The 18,458-nt window shown below is 42.3% G+C and overlaps 1 protein-coding gene across 3 annotated transcripts; it reads left to right on the top strand.

Annotated features, from left to right (window-relative positions):
- The first annotated feature begins 555 nt into the window (after positions 1–555).
- On the top strand, positions 556–16,201 carry LOC144016484 (transmembrane and coiled-coil domain protein 3-like). Of its 3 annotated transcripts, none has more exons than XM_077517681.1 (4): positions 556–779; positions 12,557–13,527; positions 14,535–14,670; positions 15,698–16,201. In XM_077517681.1, exons 1-4 carry the CDS (start codon positions 714–716, stop codon positions 16,001–16,003), a joined length of 1,479 nt encoding a protein of 492 aa, XP_077373807.1. In that variant the 5' UTR covers positions 556–713; the 3' UTR covers positions 16,004–16,201. The 3 variants fall into 3 exon arrangements, with proteins under 3 accessions (XP_077373807.1, XP_077373808.1, XP_077373806.1); XM_077517682.1 differs by lacking the exon at positions 556–779 and adding an exon at positions 856–996; XM_077517680.1 differs by lacking the exon at positions 556–779 and adding an exon at positions 1,044–1,300.
- Positions 16,202–18,458: the final 2,257 nt, after the last annotated feature.

Below are 18,458 nucleotides of genomic sequence, written 5' to 3'. Positions count from 1 at the left end.
CACTTGAACGCAAATATTTGCCTTTACTTCTACTGGCTTTTAAGTACATGAATCCACCAACCCCACCAAGGTTGAAGCAGGGGATTCAAACCTACGACCTCTCCACTGTGAGACATGATGCATGCTAACCTTCAAACATTCATAGCTCACTTCCGGTTCATTTTCGGGCATGGCTACCAAAGTTTTTTTTTTGTTTTTTTTTCCGACTCGGGGTGCTACATGTGCCACCCAATTTTCATATATCATTATCATATCAATATCATTTTTACTCGCCAGGCCTGACGCGTGTTAAAAGCTTGTTGTGGTTTTCATTCATGATTAGGGTCTCAAAAATCCGATTGTTTGCGGAGGAGAGTTAACAAACAAATATTTTATTTATTTATTTTATTTATTTATGTATGTTATTTCAATTCAAGACAACACACATTACGTGTCCCAAATATGTTGCAAGCTGACTCATGATGGTGAGCAACACGCTTGAATGTCTAAATTCGTGTTGAAAGAGTTAAGGCACGCGCATGCGCAAAGGCGGGGTTTGTTTCTCTCACACACACACACGCTCACGCTCACGCACACACATCCAGCGTCCGTACAAGAGAGCCGCCAGAATGCGCGTTCGACACACAAAAGAGAGAGTCGGGGTGCGACCGCACAAACATGGTCGCCACAAGTTGTAAATTCGTATTAGTTTGGTGACCGTTTGCGGGATTAAAATGCCCAGCGCCAGCGTGTCCGTGCGGAGTTTATCCGAAGTGGAGAAACACCTCAGTAGCCGGATGGTGAGTTGTCGTTGTTGTGTGGCGTGTGTTGTCAGTCACCTGTGTCACTCGTTTGTGATACTTTTGTGGCGTCATTTGTTCTTAATGTGCGAAAACAAACAAACAAAGAAACAAACGAAGGACAACAGGCACCGGGCTCGTAAGCAAGCCGCGTTCATGTTCGGGTCCAAAACGTCGGAAAACAGCATTTTTTAAGCTCATGCGCCAAGCAACCGGAGTGAGTTACTCAACTTTGTTCAATAAGATCGACATTTTACTCCGAACTCGGGGTTCGGTCAATTGGGTCGAGAAAGGGAACATTTTCGCCATTTTCAAGGGTTTCTCCTTCGTTTGCTGTGACGTCATGTCAAGTTTGCTCACAAAGGGATCCTTCATGTTAAAGTGCAACTTCAGCTTCTTTGTCGCAAGATAGTTGATAAATGTTTAGAAATGAAGTCATAATTCAAAAATATAAACAGATGATTGGGGTTAGGTCAATTGGTCCCACTATATCTTCACTAATGGACACATGGACAATTACAGTAAGTTAAAAATGATTTTGGCAGTTATACAGCCTTTATATATAATATTTACATGACAGTATCATATCGTTGTTGACTATATTAATGTCTAATGTTTTTTTTTTTAATTTACATTATTAGAATAGTTTAATAGTTTTTAACCCTCCTCTTATGTTACAAGTGAAAATAACCCTTTTTAAAAAGCAAAAAATGAGCAAAATAATTCCTAAAATGTTTGATATTTTTTGTTCTAGTACAGTACTGGTAAAAAAAAAAAAAAGGGGGGCTAAAATTTGGACAAATATAAAGACTCAAAACAAATTTTATTTAATGGGAAAAATATCCACTGAGCAAGCGAGTGATTTTATTAACACTGAATATTGACTTACACATGGAAAAATAATTATTTTTTGTTGTAATTTTGAGCATTTAAGTTTGAATGTTTTGAGAAATGGTGAATTAGAGGTGAATATTTAAATATATCCCCCATTAATTGAAAGGGGTTATGTTTTGGTGTGCAAAATATGAAATTTTACACACACAAAAAAACTCCAGATTTTATTTTAGTTGCACTTTGCCTTTTTGTTGTGTATTGTTTACAAATAGAACATGCAAAGTAATGTTTGTTTGTTTATATGGTGCTCTTATTGTTTTGTAGTGTTTGCATGTCTCCGCCTTTCCGATGATAATTGATAATTGTAACTCGCGAAAGAATTCGGTGTTAACTGCGGAATGAATTGAATTGTTAAATGTGTGGCTTGAAGTTGGATTGGTTTGAATTGGTCAAGAAATGCGGAAGCTTCAAGCAGGTAGTAGTACACTTCAGTTTTGATATTTCATTGGCAAAATGTAAGAAAAATGACGTTTTTGAATGGGGAAAATGGTAACCTGGATGTCTTTTTTTTTTTCTTTTTTTTTTTTTTGCGCGAATATTTGGAAGTTTGAATTCAATTCACGGAAACGAAGAATTCTTGGAATGTGAAGAATCCCGACTTTTTTTGTGAATATTTGGACGTACGAAATGTGTGCATATGTTGAGATGTTAAAAAATGGTATAAACATGTAACATCTCTAAATGTATGAATGTTATTGTCAAACTGTAGACTTAACTGGGAAATGTTAGTAACTTGAACGCATGCTTGAATGTCCTGAATTTTGAGAATGCTTGTTGGACATATGAAATGTAACAATAATTGCAGATGAATAATGTTGTGTAAGTGCACTCAGTCACATAAATTGCAGTGAGGGCAAAATAATCTCTCATGTTGCGAGATAAGGAAACAAAAATATTAGAAGCAGCTGTCAGTGTGATGCGGTGCAGGTCGCACCCGCTGTACAGGAAAGTGTATGGATACCAGATGGCGTGTTTTTGTGTGTGTGTTTTTTGGCTTTCCATAAAAAAACAATTAGTCGACATTTGCCCCTCAAATGAAACATTTTGCCATTAACTCCATTAGTTTGCCCCCGAGATGTTGTTCCTTCTCCAAAAACGAAATTGTGCAGCACAAATGACCAAATGAGTTCCCCTTTTTCCGTCGTCTCCCACAGGCTGATTTGCCCTCACGTGACCCTCGGTAGCGGTGCCGACATCACACAAATGACTTGACAAATGACTTGCGCTTTTGCCGCTCACACGACATAAATAGATGTTGGCTCTTATTATTAAGTGTGTCATCATCATCATCATCATCATCATCAGCAACTTTGTTTACACCGCAGTCATCAGCTGCGGTCGGTTCACAGTGTTGTTAATCGTGGACGTTATGTTCCGGAACCAACCGCAATAGGTGAGGACAAAAAAAAAAAAAAATGGTCAAAATGCCATGAAAAGGATTCTTAGGATTGAATCGATTATCCTGCCAATTATTGCATTGAATAATTGAGTGATTAGTTTTATGGCAAGACAGTTTTATATACTTAATTTCCTACATAGGATAACTCGATGTGCTTCACAAAAAAAGCAACATTTATAGTTAAAGGGGAAAAAAAGTTGCTTATCAAAATGACCAAAAGAAGGAACATTTACACTGACATTAAAAAATGTACAAAAATGATTAGATATTTAAAAATGCGTAAAGACCTTAATCACAGCATTTTTTAACCGGGATTTCAAAGCATTTGCACTTCTGTTGGCATTTTATTACATTGGCATGCAGCATAGCAGCTAAATGCCGCGTCACCGTGTTTGCTTTGAACTCTGGGCTCCACTAATAGACCCGAGTCTTAAGACCTCAGAACCCTACTGGCTTTAAAGTCATTTTTGTTCTCTTCTTCTTCTTCTTCTTCTTCTTTGTTCATTCCAAAGTCAACATCCAATCCAAACGGAGCATGCAAAACAGAGCCGTGCTGTCGAACAAGACAAAAGGGAAAACAAACAAACCAACAAACCAACAAAAAGGTCTAATCAGACAGTTCTTCAAGTTCTTAAATACTAACGAGGCTTGCTTCGTCTTAACTTAGGATTTTGGTTGCAGCATCTTGTGTCTTGCTCGTGCACGACATTCACTGATATGTGACATGCTCACTGCATGCTGATCTAAGATATCCTATTGGCCCTTGAATACTCTTCGGTATTAGCGATGTAACGATAAGCACGATATCGTGATTTTAAAACTGCCACAATATCATCGTTGTCATGGTCACGATATTTAAATGTAACGCATATGTTAAAAAAAAGTCAGGTTGATTTCCATTTGTGCAGTTCTAGCACCCTCTCGTGGCTATTTTTATTTTTTTATTTTTTTATTTTTTAGTGCAATTTAATTTTCATTAGGGATGTTTTGGCCCTTCTATGTTTAAAATCTACACTAATTGTCAGATGAAGGGGAACGTAATATGCCTGTGAGGCAAGTCAATATGAATTTAACTCATTTACTCCCAATAACGTATAAATACGTTTTTTTTTAATGTTCTAAGTGTCCCAAAGACGTATTTATACTTTTTTTTTTTTTTTTTTTTTTTTTTTCCGGGTGCCAAAAAACGGTATTGGAACAACACTAGTGAATATTTTACGTCTCTATTCATGCAGACAACAGCCATTTAATAGCCTATTGAATATTGATTTCGCCGGTCACAATCTCACTGAGAACGCTCCATACGTCGTCTTTAGCCAATCGCTGGTGGAAAAGTAGAAGTGAACTTATTGCTGCCTGCTTAGTTGCAAATGTTGAATTCTTTCAGATGTTCTTGTGTTTTTGCCACCAGCTGTTAAGTGGATACAAAAAAAACAAAAAACAAAAGTGAAATGATGAGACTCCCTGTTGCCGTGTGTTTGTGCCGTTTGCCAGCGGGCGACAAGCGGCCGGAGGGAATAACAATAAGCGTGACGGTTGAGCTTTCCCTGCTGGAAAAGCGACGGTTTGTTGCATCTTGGCGAGCGAGCGCCAGTCCGGATGCTCCCCCCCCCCCCCCAAGCTATGCACTTTTGATCCGCTTTATTCAAATGAGTGCAAATGCTGCTGCTTGTGGCGATTTTTTTTGGAAATATGCCGGGGGAGGTTTCATACCAAGTCGACTGATGCCGGACGGTCATTTTAAATGAAGTGAATGTTTTGAAACAAACTGTGTACATATGCATGTGCCTTGAAGAGGCGGAGCCTGAGGGGTGGGGGTGCTTCAGGACGTCGGCAAGCTTGCGTTTGTGAGTGTGAGCCGTGGCTAACAGCAGCTTCGGCGTGATTCTCCCAGCGTTGAATTAAATGGCTGGAAAGTGCATTGGCAGTTGTGGCTCTTCTTTCCCCACATAAGAGGGCATTACAGGAAGTAGCTAGTGCTGTCAATATCAAATATTTTTTTTAGAATCGATTAATCTATTGATTATTCAATCAATCGACTAATCGGATTCATTTTAATTTTGCGTTAGTACTGTTTATTAACCAGTGATTGGTGTTTATTTCATACTTCATATTCGTATAATGATTTAAAAAAAAAAAAAGGGGGGGGGGGCATTGATGTTGTACGTGGTTACCAGTTTGGTCATTGTTTTCCAAAGTAAAATGTAAATGTCTTATTTTGATTAAACACAAATGATAATCAGTGTTCTTTCATGAAGGACAACGGAAATCGGTGAACAATTACCGTTGATATGCTGAAATCAGAGGATTTGGACAATTGTAAATTAATTTATTGAACTAGTGATTAATTTGATGATTATTTGTGAAAGAATCGATTGATTTTGACAGCTCTAGAAGTAGCTTACTTTGACGGCGATCATATTGCATCAATCAAAAACAACAATCGACCTTTATCTGGATTTGTCTTTGTCTGTCTCCATTTTCATTTTTGTTTTATATGTAAAACCCAGCAATAGATTTGTTCATAATGTTGGCCGCCAGGACCTTTTTGATGCTCAAAAGGCGCCTGGCCTTGATGACTTCTTCTTTTTGATGCCTCGGCACTTCATTTCCCACACTTGTGCAAAGATGGCGCCTGCGTGAAAGGGCATCAGATGTTGTACCCGATTATAAAGTCGCACTTCCTCATCTTGGCCGCATTCACATTTCGCAAGGTCGACCGGCCGGCTTTGTTTTGGTACCTCCCGCCAATGTGGAATCCCCAAACAAGCGCGTTTTTGAAGCGCACTTTCACTTCATTTCCGCGTGAGCGCGCTGATGCTCATTTGCTTTCTTTCGTGCCTTTCGTTGATCGTCGGTGATCCAAGAGGCTCGCGCGGCGTAATAATCGTAATAATCGACAACATCGAGCCGCATTGACTTTGCATGCAAACGCGATAACGCTGTTTTACGGATGTTTGTTGGCGCGACGCGGCGGTTCGTGCACTTGTTGCCTTCAGTGGGGATTTTCACCTCGGAAGTCACGCCACAAATTAAACAGCACTTCCTAATTGTGTGAAGGCGGAGGCCTTCACACACGTTATTCAACACATTCCCGTTTTTCTTACATTTGATTCCTCGCACTTTTTTGTCCCGCTACTACTTCCACATTTTTCATCCTATTCACTCCGTTCCAATTTCAATCTACTCCCAGTATTCGTGCCAAGATCGCTTCCATTTTTCTTATCCCTACGATTCACGCCTTACCCACAAATCCCGATTTCGTACCCGATTTTTCCCCATTCATTCCTATAGGGAGATTCTACATTTCACATTTACTTCCACATTTTTCATCCGATTCATTTCATTCCAACTTCAATATATTCCACCAATTCACGCCATGAGCTTTTCCAGCTTTTTCAGTTCCAAAATTCACAATTTCCGATTTCGTCGCCGATTTTTTTTTTTCTTTTTTCCCACATTCTACATTTTCCATTTACTTCTCCATTATTCATCCAATTGACTTCATTCCAACTTCAATATATTCACGCGCCATGAGGTTTTCCAAATTATTCCAGTTTTTCATTCAGCTTTCCAGCCTTAAATGGCATTTTCTAGTCAGATATAATATCGTGCCAAAAACAATTTAACGAGAATATATGATCCTTCAGCACACACTTGGTGTTAACAACAAGGCACTTTAAAGCCGCCATGCCAGTGGACTATCCAAAGGGAAGATATATTTGCGGTTTGTTGCCAGGGCTAGCTAGCTAACTCAATGTTGCAATTAGCTTGATAACTGCTCATGTGAACCGAAGGCGCTCAAGTTCTTACGTGTTGGGGGAGGGCAACTCAAGCCAAACACCATTTTAGCTACCAAAAAAAATCATGAAAACAAATTTTTAGTGCTTCGCCTTCGTATGCATTCTGTAATTGTATAGTGCAATAAACATAACAGGTTTTGTTGTAACCAACCAATCAGAGGATGGAAAAATGCTGACATGATTGTTAGCGCTCTCACCCTGTAAAGGCAAATTTTTTATTTTTTTATTTATTTTTTTTTAAACCGAATATAAAGTCCCATGGCTCATTGAGTTGAAGTTCCATTGGGCCAGCTCTACCAATTGGGAAGGCCTGAGGCAGATTAGAAAAAAAATGAAATCTGATTGGACCAAAAAGATGAAGCGGTGTACCCCAGGGAATTGTGGTGGGACCTTCATAACTGGGTCATGGTGTCGGTGGACAGACGCCGAGTGTTATGTGGGGCAGCGTGGAGGCACTGGGGGTTGGGGGCTCCCCCTCTTGCCCCCCTACTTATGACCTTGTCAGCCTCATGAGTTGTTGTTGTTGAGAACCTTCTGACACAGATGGACAGAAACGGTGAAGCAATGTTCAATTATTATTATTATTATTTTTATTTTTAGTTCTTTGTGCTGTTGTGGAGCTGAAGGATCTCCTGTGCCTGTCTCCAACTCTGAAATTCACCATATTGCTGTTGTAGGTCAAAGGTCAAAGGCAGTGTGCAGGCTCATCGCCGTAAGCGTTGATAACTCGGACAGATACGAGCGAGCTTAAAATAGATGAAAGTCTGTGGCGTCGTCTGATGATCGATTGATCGCCGTTGGCGCAATACTTGAGTGACAGACGCACCCGGACTGTTGGGACGCCGTTCTGTAGTCCAAACAAAGCATGAAAAGTCATATGAGCAGCTCTCATGACTCCATAAATGGTAAATGGAGTGCACTTAATAGCGCTTTACAGCATATCCACTACTATGAAATCCATTTTCTGAAAAGGGAAAAAAAAAAAAGAGCCTTGCAGTTCTACCATTCGTGCTGGCTGAGTTGAATTTGAGTGCCTGTGGCTGAAGCCGCCTAACTAAATGAATTAGCCGGCACCGAAAGGGAAAACAATGTCCGCTCGCATCTCTGCCGAGGAACTGGCCTACTTTTCATTCTGTTGCACCCAAACACGTCCCAGGGGCGTTTGAGGTATGACGAGGTCTGAGGGGGGGGGGGCTGCGGGTGGGGGCAGAGGATTAAGAGGTCTTTTGGGGGGGCGGCTGGAGACGGCAGAAGGGGATGAAAACGGAGGACAGGGAGCAGATGGCAGCGGGAGCCTGGCGGGTTTCGTTTCAAAACTTGACAGCAGCAGGCTGAGATGTTTTGGGCAACAAGTGTTCCTCCCAAATCCGGAAAAACTGGGTCAAGGTCCAAAAGCTGCGCCAGAATCAGTGAAAAGACGGAACTCTTAATATCTTGCTGTGAACAAATCTGCACTTCAGTGGGACCTGGACTTTCGAGCGGCTCCAGAAAGTTTTGCAGAGGCTTATTCCAGCTCTGAACAACACACTCTGGGCCGCGCCCCCTTTGAGGCATACATTTATCACAGATACTACAGTGAATAATTTTTCTTTTAATACCAAAACTTCAACAGAGAAGCTTGGGCTTCCCCCTCCCCAGGCACTTTGTCCAGTTCTTCCAGAGGATCCGTAGTTGTTCCTAGGCCAGCCGTAAGACTCTCCAACGTGTCCAGGGTCTTTCCAGGGCCTCCTCCTGGTGAACCGTGCCCAGAATGCCTTGCTCTACTCTAGACCCCCTCCAAGATCGCCAAAGCTTACCTCTAAGAATGGAGGTCCCGGACATCCCACAGAGGAATTTCATTTTGGTCCCTTGTATCTGCCATCTTGTTCTTTAGGTCTTGATGAGCCGAAGCTTGTGACCATAGCTGAGGGTGGGAACATCGGATCAACTCCTGATCAAGCAAGATGAATTCTCACAGTATTTGAGTTCACAAACTCCAGAGGATACATCTTGTACCGTTCCCGCTGATCCGTTTTGCAGCTGACCGTTTTTAGGTCAGATCAATCAGGTGTTGTTTAGGGTGGGACCAAACCAATAAGTCCCGATGGCGGGGGTGGGACAATTAAACCTAACGCTTCTGTTCTCGCAGAATTACTTACCTTTTCCTTGTTGAATTTGAACAACGAGAGGCGCTTTGTGCGTTTTTAGCTGGTAAAGATGTTTATACTCCAAACTAAGACGAGACGGAATACGACATTTTCATCCGTTGCCTTGATTGGTCAAAACAGACGTGCAAAGATGCCACATCGTCCAATCAGCTCAAAGTATTCTACGGCAAGTCCCTCCTTTCCCGAACGCATCTGCTGCGTGAAGTCCCAGATTGATAATCGTGAAGAACTCCCTTGAGTGGATCACGATTATCAATCTGGCTTGTGAGGTGAAATCATGACCGTGACAGACCAAAGAACCGCAGACGCTCACCAGTCTGCCTGCTGGATCTGGATGTGAATTTTTAATCACTTGACAACAAGACCCCCAAATATTGGAACCCCTCAATCAGGATCTCATTCCTCCTGGGAAGAGGGCACCACCCTTTCCAGTTGGAGGACCACGGCCTCAGATTTAGAGGTGCGGATTGTCATGCCACCCGCTTCACACTCGCCTGTGAACTGCACCAGTGGAAGTTTTGGTGTTTTTCGGATTGATTGAGTTTCAGTGGCGGATGAACCCGAAAGAGCCTCTGGTTAAGTTTGGGGAATGCCCTCCAAACAGAAACCAAAGGGGAGATTTCCATCTCATTCACTTGCAGCAAGCTTTTATTTTGCAATTCCAATTCAGTGTTTACTCGCTGATGACTTCGCACTTGAACTCGCCAAACTCGTTGCGAGCAAAGAATCTGGTTTCGCCATTACGCCCGCACTGTTGCCATCACGTTGTCATCTTCCACAACTTTTGTTCCCGCAAACGCGCGCATACTCGTTTATCTGGCACTTCGTTTAGGTAGAGGAGGAGAAGCGAGCGAGCGAGCGAGCGAGCCTCAGGGGGGATTTCAGTCTCTGTCTCCATCCCACACGCCGCCACCTTTCTTTCTCTCTCTCTGTGCTGCGTTGTCCTTGCACAACACAAGGCTCTTTCTCTGGCCCAGCACCCGGGAAAAAGGCACACTTTGTCACCATCCACCTCCGTCCGCGGCTAAGCCGCCTCATGCGGACTGACGTCATCGAAACGGAGCGGCGCAGGCGACCAATCGGCGGCCGCTTCCTTGCTGCCTGCGGGCGGCGGGCATCAGCGTCCTTTCGGTCCAACCTGTTTGCTCACATGAGGAAGCCTGCAGGCGTACCTTTTAAACAACCCACCAAACGCAAATAAAGGCAATCCCGTTGACAACACTGTGTAGGGTACAAAAAAAAAAAAAAAAGAATCTGCACCAAATAACTTGAGTACTCCTTTTCATTGTGTTACCAAAAGTACAACAGAGCCGTAACATTTCGGAGGAACCAAATTCTTCCAAATTCTTTTGTGGGGTCCCAAAACAACGGTGTCATTTGTGGAGCCGTTCCGAGGGGGTACTAAATGCAAAAGACCGTCACAGTACCCAATGAGTTCAGGGTGGTCGTAAATTAGGCAATATGGTATCCAATGTTGAGATACCCCACAAGAACCCTTTCGGTATCAAATGGACCATTTAGGTACTAAACGCAGTAGGCAGTCCCCAAAGACTTGTGGGTGGTACTCAATTAAGTTATAGGGAGGGTAGCGAAAGGGTCTTGTACGCTATCAAATCAACCATTTGTTGATGATCGCAGTACTCAAAGAGTTGTGGGTGGTTTTACTTTAAGTAACATAGTATCCAATCTTGACTGAATGAATTTGTAGGGTATCAAATCAAGTGTTTCTTAATCTAAGCGTAAGCACAGAAGACGGTACCCAAAGAGTTGTGGATGGTCCTGCATTAAATGGTAGCGTATGCAAAATACGAGTACTGTACATACTAAGTTGTACCAATTCTCCACTGGGGCCCCAACTGCTAGTAAGGTTTGGTGACGGTACCAAATGAAGGGACACTTTATGGCCCCCCTTTCCTGTCATACAGCAGTTTGGTTTGGTACCTGACGTTGTGAAAGGTACAAAATTACGTCATCTGTGTAATAGCACCTGTTGGGCTACCAAATGCAGTAATGTAAAGTGTTGTGGGGGCCAAATGAAATGATTTCTGGTCCTGTGTTATTGTTATTGTTATTATTACACGGTAAGTGAAGGGTTGTGAGATTGAGACATCGGATCTGTGCGGTATTTCTTGGAATTCATCTGTTGCCGTATCAAAGGCTTTACAAATCTCCTCATCTGATCTGATCTGAACTGTCGCACATTTGAATGACGGTGAAAATTTTTTTGCTCGTTGCGTGCGCTACTTCACGTCTTACTCGTGAGGCCGCCCTCGTGTTGGTTGCCAGTCATGTGCGAGAGCGCGCTTTTGTTGCGGCACTTGATGCGTAATGAGAAATAATGAGGACCGAGCGCTTCAAAGTCTGAGCCAGTCGCTGCGTTTTGTGTTTGTTTGGAAATGGCGCACTTGTTTGAGGATTGTGGCAGCTTTGCGAGGCCCCCGGAGGAGCTTCGCGAGATCTGATTTATTATTATTATTGCAAGACGTGGCAAAAGTACTCGCACTTCACTGCAAGTGCAGATACTCGAGTACAAAAGACTCGTGTTATTCAACATTTCTTGTGCACAGAAAACCAAATTCAATTCACTCTGCTGCTTTTCTCAACTTCCTATTCACTTTTCTGCTATTGTCACTCAGACGCGCTTCGCAGGATTCGACTGATCAGTTTCACTTCCTCAGTCTGCGCGACTGTTGTGTTAACGCAAACGTCGGGCGAAGGGATTTCACAAGCGCCGTTGATTGACGTGATGGTTGACCTACATTATACGCGCACGCTCCACTTTGTGTCGCATACATTAATAGCGATTAGCTCAAATTTGACACCCGCGACGTGGACGTATTATCAGCAAACGGGATTTGATCCTCACCCAGACAGATGTGACCAATAAGAGCATTACATCCTCACCCAGATGGTCAGCAGTGCAGCAGAACGCCACAAAAAAAGGACATACAGCACATTTGTTAAGAAATATACCAGCTGGTGTTATATCCGTATATCTGAAATGAAATGATATTTGCCATCAAAATCATTTACCGGTACGCAATCTTAATTTTGTTGAAGTCAAAATTAAACACCAAGAAAAGTAGCCAACGCTAAGCGGTTAGCAATCACGATTAGCATTAGCACGCTAGCGATTACCACTTAAGGTAAATAAACATTAACTACCATTTATTTCACACATACCTCATTGTATCGATATTACACATGTAATCGTGTCTTCAACATTATTATATGCGTAAAGAAAGGGTAGAGCTAGCTGTTAGCGACATGAGGTCACTAACGTCCTGTTCCGGTCTTCTTCTGGATGCGTTGAGTGCATGACTGCCCTCTACTGGTTAAGTGACGAACAACTTAAATCGGGTGGCAGGTTACTATTATTTTTAATCATAATAATTACAGTCCAAGTACTTTTTAGAACATTCCAAACTTTCTTTCCTGTGTTTCGGGGACGCTCAATGTGCTAAGTCAGTCAGCGAATTTTCTTTTACTTTTTTAATCAGACAAATAACATCCGACGAATTTGTGACGTTGCAGGACCGGAGTACGGAGGGCAGCTTTCTCAGCCTGCCGGCGACCATGCGTCGGGGTTCCTCGGAGAACAACCTGGACCTGGACCTGGACCTGAGCGAGGCGGTTGTTCCGTCGCTGTCCCTGGAGTTCCAGCGCAGCCGCTCGTGCCTGGACAACCTCCAGCAGAAGATCCTGAAAGTGACGGAGCAGCTGAAGATCGAGCAGGCGGCGCGCGACGACAACGTGGCCGAGTACCTGAAGCTGGTGAACAGCGCCGACAAGCAGCAGGTGGGCCGCATCAAGCAGGTCTTCGAGAAGAAGAACCAGAAGTCGGCGCAGAACATCGCCCAGATGCAGAAGAAGCTGGAGCAATACCACCGCAAGATCAAGGACAGCGAGCTGCAGGGCGCGCCGGCGCCGGTGCCGGGCGGCGGCACCGGCGCCAGGCACAGCACCATCCCGCGGGAGTCCCGCCGGGAGCTGCTGAGGGACATGACGGGCAGCGGCCGGCACCCGACCATGGACAAGATCAAGACCATCGGGCCCGGCGTGTCCCTCTCGCCGCCGTTCTTCTTCAGCAAACCCCGAGAGTTCGCCAACCTCATCAGGAACAAGTTCGGCAGCGCGGACAACATCGCCAGCATGAAGACCACCTTGGACGCGTCTGCGCCGCTGCCCGACGAGGCGGCCAAGGGGCTGAGCGGCAGCGCCTCGCTGGTGGGCAAGCCCAAGTACCCCAGCGACGACGAGTGCTCCTCGGGCAGCGCCTCCAATTCGGCGGACAGCAACGGGCCGGCGGCGGCGGCGGCGGGCGTGCAGGAACGCGGCCGGCCGCTGGGGGGCGACGCCCACGGCGGGCTGGCGGCCGGCCTGGAGGAGGCCCGGCTCATTAAGGACGCGCAGAAGCAACTGGAGGAGGACATGGAGGAGATCAAGGCGCAGTTCCAGAGGGAGTTGGGCGTCATCAGCCAAACGCTGCAGGAGGAGCGATACAGGTCGCGTGAGGCCGCATTCCAAGAAACGGACATTTTGCCTTGCCGCTGTTGACGTGTCAATTACAGGATTATTAGACTTTTCACATTTTTCATTTGAGATAGTTTTGATTTTTTAGTTTTTTTGTTTTTTTTAATTTAGTAAATTTTAGTTTTTTGTTTTGTTTTCTTAATTCGGTTAGTTTTAGTTTTTATTTCTTTTTTTATTAAGTTTGAGTTATTTCCTTTTTTTCTTAATTTAGGTATTTTTAGTTATTTCCTTGTTTTTTTATTTAGTTTTAGTTTTTTTTGTTTTTTTCGTAATTTAGTTAATTTTTGTTTTTATTTAGTTTTTTCTTTAATTTTAATTTTAATTTCATTTCATTTCAATTTTTTTTCAATTTAGCTAATTTTAGTTTTGGCTTTTTTTTAAATTAAGTTAATATCTTTTTATATCTTTGAGTTTTTTAAAGTTAGTTTTAATATTAGTTTTTTTAATTTAGCTAATTTTAGTTTTCTTTTTTTTAATTTAATCTCCCCTTTTATATCATTTTGAGTTTTTTTTTCAGTTAGTTTTAATACTTCTAGGTTGTTTATTTATTTATTTATTTATTTGTGTATTGCTCGTCGCAATATTCATAAACCACCAGTCGCGTGACATCATCTTTTGGTGCTTTTCAATTGGCTGCTGCTAGATGACGTCACTTCCGTGTGACGCGTTTTCAATCGTCCTTATTGCAGTTAATATCAAAATAAATCAACTTAAAATCGTCCCCAAAAGTTCATGGATTAAATTAATTGCCAAAGACTAAAACAAAGGACATTGTTGCTATAATTAGATTTAGTTTTAATTTTAATTATTTTAATTAGTTTTGTAAACATAAAATGTGGTTTCAGTTCTTTTTTTTTTTTTTTAAGGCATTTTGGTTTTCATTTTATTCTGTGAACGAAATTCTTTTTTTGAAATGTAGTTTTATTAACTAAAACAACCTCGGTTCCTTTTTAAACGAAGCGTCCGCTGACGTTTTCAGGTCTGCTCGCTTGGAGGACCAACTGAACGACCTGACGGAGCTTCACCAGCACGAGATGACGGACTTGAAGCAGGAACTTGCCAGCATCGAGGAGCGCGTGGCCTACCAGGCGCACGAGCGAGCCCGAGACATTCAGGTAACGTACCGTGTGCTCAGTAAAACGGATTCGGTTTGGTTTCTTCAAGGTCCGGCCTCCCAAGTAACTTTTGAGGTGCTTCAGTTCCACGAAATCATGTGGCATTTCGAAACAATTAGCGACCTTCTAATTGCTGCTTTCAGGCGGAGATGACTGACGGCGCTAACATGGCCGCAAATTCCTCACTTGACATGTTTCCAACATACTGAAATCACTTTTCTTCATTTAGTCATTCAAATCTATGAACTCACTTGCTCACAAAAATGTACAAATACGTTCTATTTTAAATGTATGAACGAGGGGTGTGCCAAAAAATCGATTCATAAAAGAATTGAGATTCTCATTTAGGATCAAATCGAATCGATAAAGCAGTTGTAGCAGACATGCGGTTTTTGTGGAAAAGGGCACTTGCAATACAAAATTAATAAATATTTAAACAAAACAACAACAAAAAAAGACACTTTAATGTCTATTTGTCATTTTGTCTTGCAAAGCAGACTGGAGTCGATCGTGACAATGTTGCGCATATCTGAAAAATTGAAGCACAAATCATTTGTCAATCAAATAATTTGGAATGAAAATCGTTTGAATTGAAAATTGACTCTGAATTGAATCGTAGACCCAAAAATCGTAATCGAATCAAATCGTGAGACAGTCAAAGATTCCAGCCCGAGTATTAACTATGTGTAAAAAAAAAATTATATATATATATTTCATAATTGATCTCTCAATTTATTTCAAAAGAATTCCACATGCATTCAAATCTTAGCATTCCCACGCAATTTCTCCAGAAATTGCACTTGGTCTAGTTCATATTTGTTGCAAGCATTAAAGTAGCCAAAAAGTTGTTTTTATTATCCAGGTCCTCGTCATAACTAATTTGGGTAGATTTTGACCTTTTTTGGCCTCTTGGCATTTCGTGAAATCGTCGTCTTTGTGACTTTTGAGCTTCGGGTTATCGGATTGCGCTTTTCGCATGTTGACTTTTGCTGCTGATGATGATGATGACGATGCGGTGTTGACCCAGGAAGCGGTGGAGTCGTGCCAGACGCGCGTGTCCAAGCTGGAGTTCCAGCAGCAGCTGCAGCAGCAGACGGCGCAGCTGGAGAGCGGCGACGCTCGCGTGCTGCTGGGCCGCAGCATCAACATCATGCTGGCCGTCATCACCGTCGTCCTGGTGTGCGTCTCCACCGCCGCCAAGTTCGCCGCGCCGCTCATGCGCAGCCGCCAGCACGTGCTGGCCACCCTGCTGGCCGCCGCCCTCCTCGCCGTCTGCTGGAGGAGCTGGGAGCGCTTGCAGATGGCCCTCGACCGGCTGCTGGCGCCGGTGTAACTGCGGCGACCGCCGCCACGGCCACGTCGGGTGATTGGTTGTACAATCGTCTGCGGTCGCGATTTTTTTTGGGGACTCGGACTGAAATGAAACCATTTTTGTTTGTTGATTGTGTCAACCTAACCGTTCCATTTAACCTCAATTTGTTCTATTTATAGATTGTTATACGCTACAGTGAACACCTGTTTATCGTGCGGGGGGGGGGGGGGGGGGGGGGGGGGGGTCATGTTCAAGACACGCCCACCACGCGTGCAAATCGGCAAAATTGCATTTTAAAAATAGTTTCAAATGAATTTAATAACTTCATTATTTTTCATGTACAATTAATAAATTTTTAAAAAGTATTTTTTCTACTTGCTGTCGACTGATGATGACATCACCTGTGCTGAGGAAGTAGGTAACGACCAATAACAGCTCACCTGCTTTCTGGGTTTGGTCAGTAAACTGAGCCATGATTGGTTGTTACCTACTTCCTCTGCACAGGTGATGTCATCATCAGTCGACAGCAAGTAGAAAAAATACTTTTTAAAAATTTATTAATTGTACATGAAAAAATAATGTTACAATGTTACAATTATAGACAAAATATTCACTTTTTACAGCTGAAAATGGCTCAATGAGTCAAGTATCCCTTTAAAAAGTCATTTTTCTACTTAGTCGACTGATGATGACATCACCTGTGCTGAGGAAGTAGGTAACAACCAATCATGGCTCACCTGTTTTCTGAGGTTGGTCAGTAAACTGAGCCATGATTGGTCGTTAACTACTTCCTTCAAGCACAGGTGATGTCATCATCAGTCGACCCCAAGTTAGAAAAATGACTTTTTAAAGATATTAATCATGGAAAAATAATGGTTACCACATAATAGACCAAATATTAACTTTTATTGCTGAATAAAAAATATATCAACTCCTACACATGTTAAAACACATTGTAATGTATTAAAATACACTTATCGTATGACGTCACTTTTTTGGAAATGGGGAAATAAAGTAAATGTATTGTATATTTTAAGTCACCACAGCAAAATGTTTTGAAAAAAGTTGGATAGTTTCATGCTAACATATAATGTCAAATGCCATATATAGGCTAACGGAAATTAGCATAGTTGTGGACAAAAATCGGAATAAATGACACTTTTTATTGCCACGGGGAAAAAGTAAAAAAAACAACAACAACAAAGCGATCAAGCAGGCGTTCACTGTATCAAGCCAATGAAAGTGAAGGACCAAAAGCAGTGGAGGAGGAAAAAAAAAAAAAAAAAAGAAGTCAAAATTGTGTCACTGATAACGTTGATTTTACGTCCAAATAATATAAATAAATAAATGACTAAATAAAACTTTGCAAACGAGCACAACTTGCTGACTAACTCACAACCTCGAAGGAGGAAACTGAAGTCGAAATGTTGCCACTGTGGACGATGACGTTTTTGTCAACACTTGAAGTTCCCGTTTGAAACGGACACTCACGGGACACAACATTAGGAACACGCGCATAGCAACAAACTGCATCCAAGTCCAAACCCAAAGACTAAACTGAAGGACATTTTGATTTTTTGGAATTCTAAGTTAAGTTTTGTAAACATAAAATGTCGTTTCAGTTAGTTTTCGTTTTTATTTTATTTCGTTAACTAAATTGTTTTTTAACTTTAGTTTGTTTTCGTTAGTTTTAGTGAACTAAAATGATCTCGGTCCTCAATTGTGTTTAAAAAAGTAAATAAATAAAAAAGCAGATGCTCTTTAGCGTTCTCTTGGTAACGGCCATTTTCCACAAATTGGTGTGCAGGTGTACCTAATCAAGTGACCGTTGAGCGTCATTTCTATGTCAAATTAGCACATTTTTAACTACTTAACTGCACGGATGAAAAAAAAGAGCATCAAAAATATTTTTTATGTGTTTTCTAATCACATGGTGCATAATCACATCTGCCTCACATGTGAGGAGGTTCTGGGTTTGAATCCCGGCTCAGGCCATTTCTGTTTGTGTGGATTTTTTTGTGGGTTGCCCACAAAAAAAAAAGAAACATCCTTTGAAGGTCTAACTGTGAAGACTCGAAATGATCCACAGACTCGAATGGGAGATGGATGGATGGACATTTTTTTTTTTTAAATGTTGCTGTTGTTTTGGAGTGCAATCCACTACTCACAAACAAGTTTGTGATTTTGGTCTTTTGGGTGTCAGAAGGTCCAAATCTTCACAACTTCTTTTGAATAGTGCTTTTTTTTTCTTGTCTGTCTCCAAGCACTGTTTTTTTTGTTTTTTTTTGTAAGCCTTCTTGCGAGCGCGTTTGAAGGTTACTTGTGAAGCGACACCCGACGAGCGGACGGTCGTTGGCTGCAAAGGAGGTCGAGTTTGCGTCTTGTCCTGCTGCCATCTTGACTTCAAACTTCTGCTCAGCTCTGATAAGACGTCATCTCCTCTCCATGGGGACGAAACATCCAACTAACCCCCCCT

Source organism: Festucalex cinctus, chromosome 3 (assembly GCF_051991245.1).
Source record: "Festucalex cinctus isolate MCC-2025b chromosome 3, RoL_Fcin_1.0, whole genome shotgun sequence".
In the NCBI taxonomy this organism is placed as follows: Eukaryota; Metazoa; Chordata; class Actinopteri; order Syngnathiformes; family Syngnathidae; genus Festucalex; species Festucalex cinctus.
Note: the sequence above shows the minus strand (reverse complement) of the source record. Positions and strands in the feature narration are given on the sequence as shown.

Coding starts and splice junctions, on each gene's coding strand:
- LOC144016484 (XM_077517680.1), top strand. CDS start 1,199: ATGTTTAGAAATGAAGTCATAATTCAAAAATATAAACAGATGATTGGG. Junction 1,301..12,556: donor TGGACACATGGACAATTACA/GTAAGTTAAAAA, acceptor GTGACGTTGCAG/GACCGGAGTACGGAGGGCAG. Junction 13,528..14,534: donor CTGCAGGAGGAGCGATACAG/GTCGCGTGAGGC, acceptor TGACGTTTTCAG/GTCTGCTCGCTTGGAGGACC.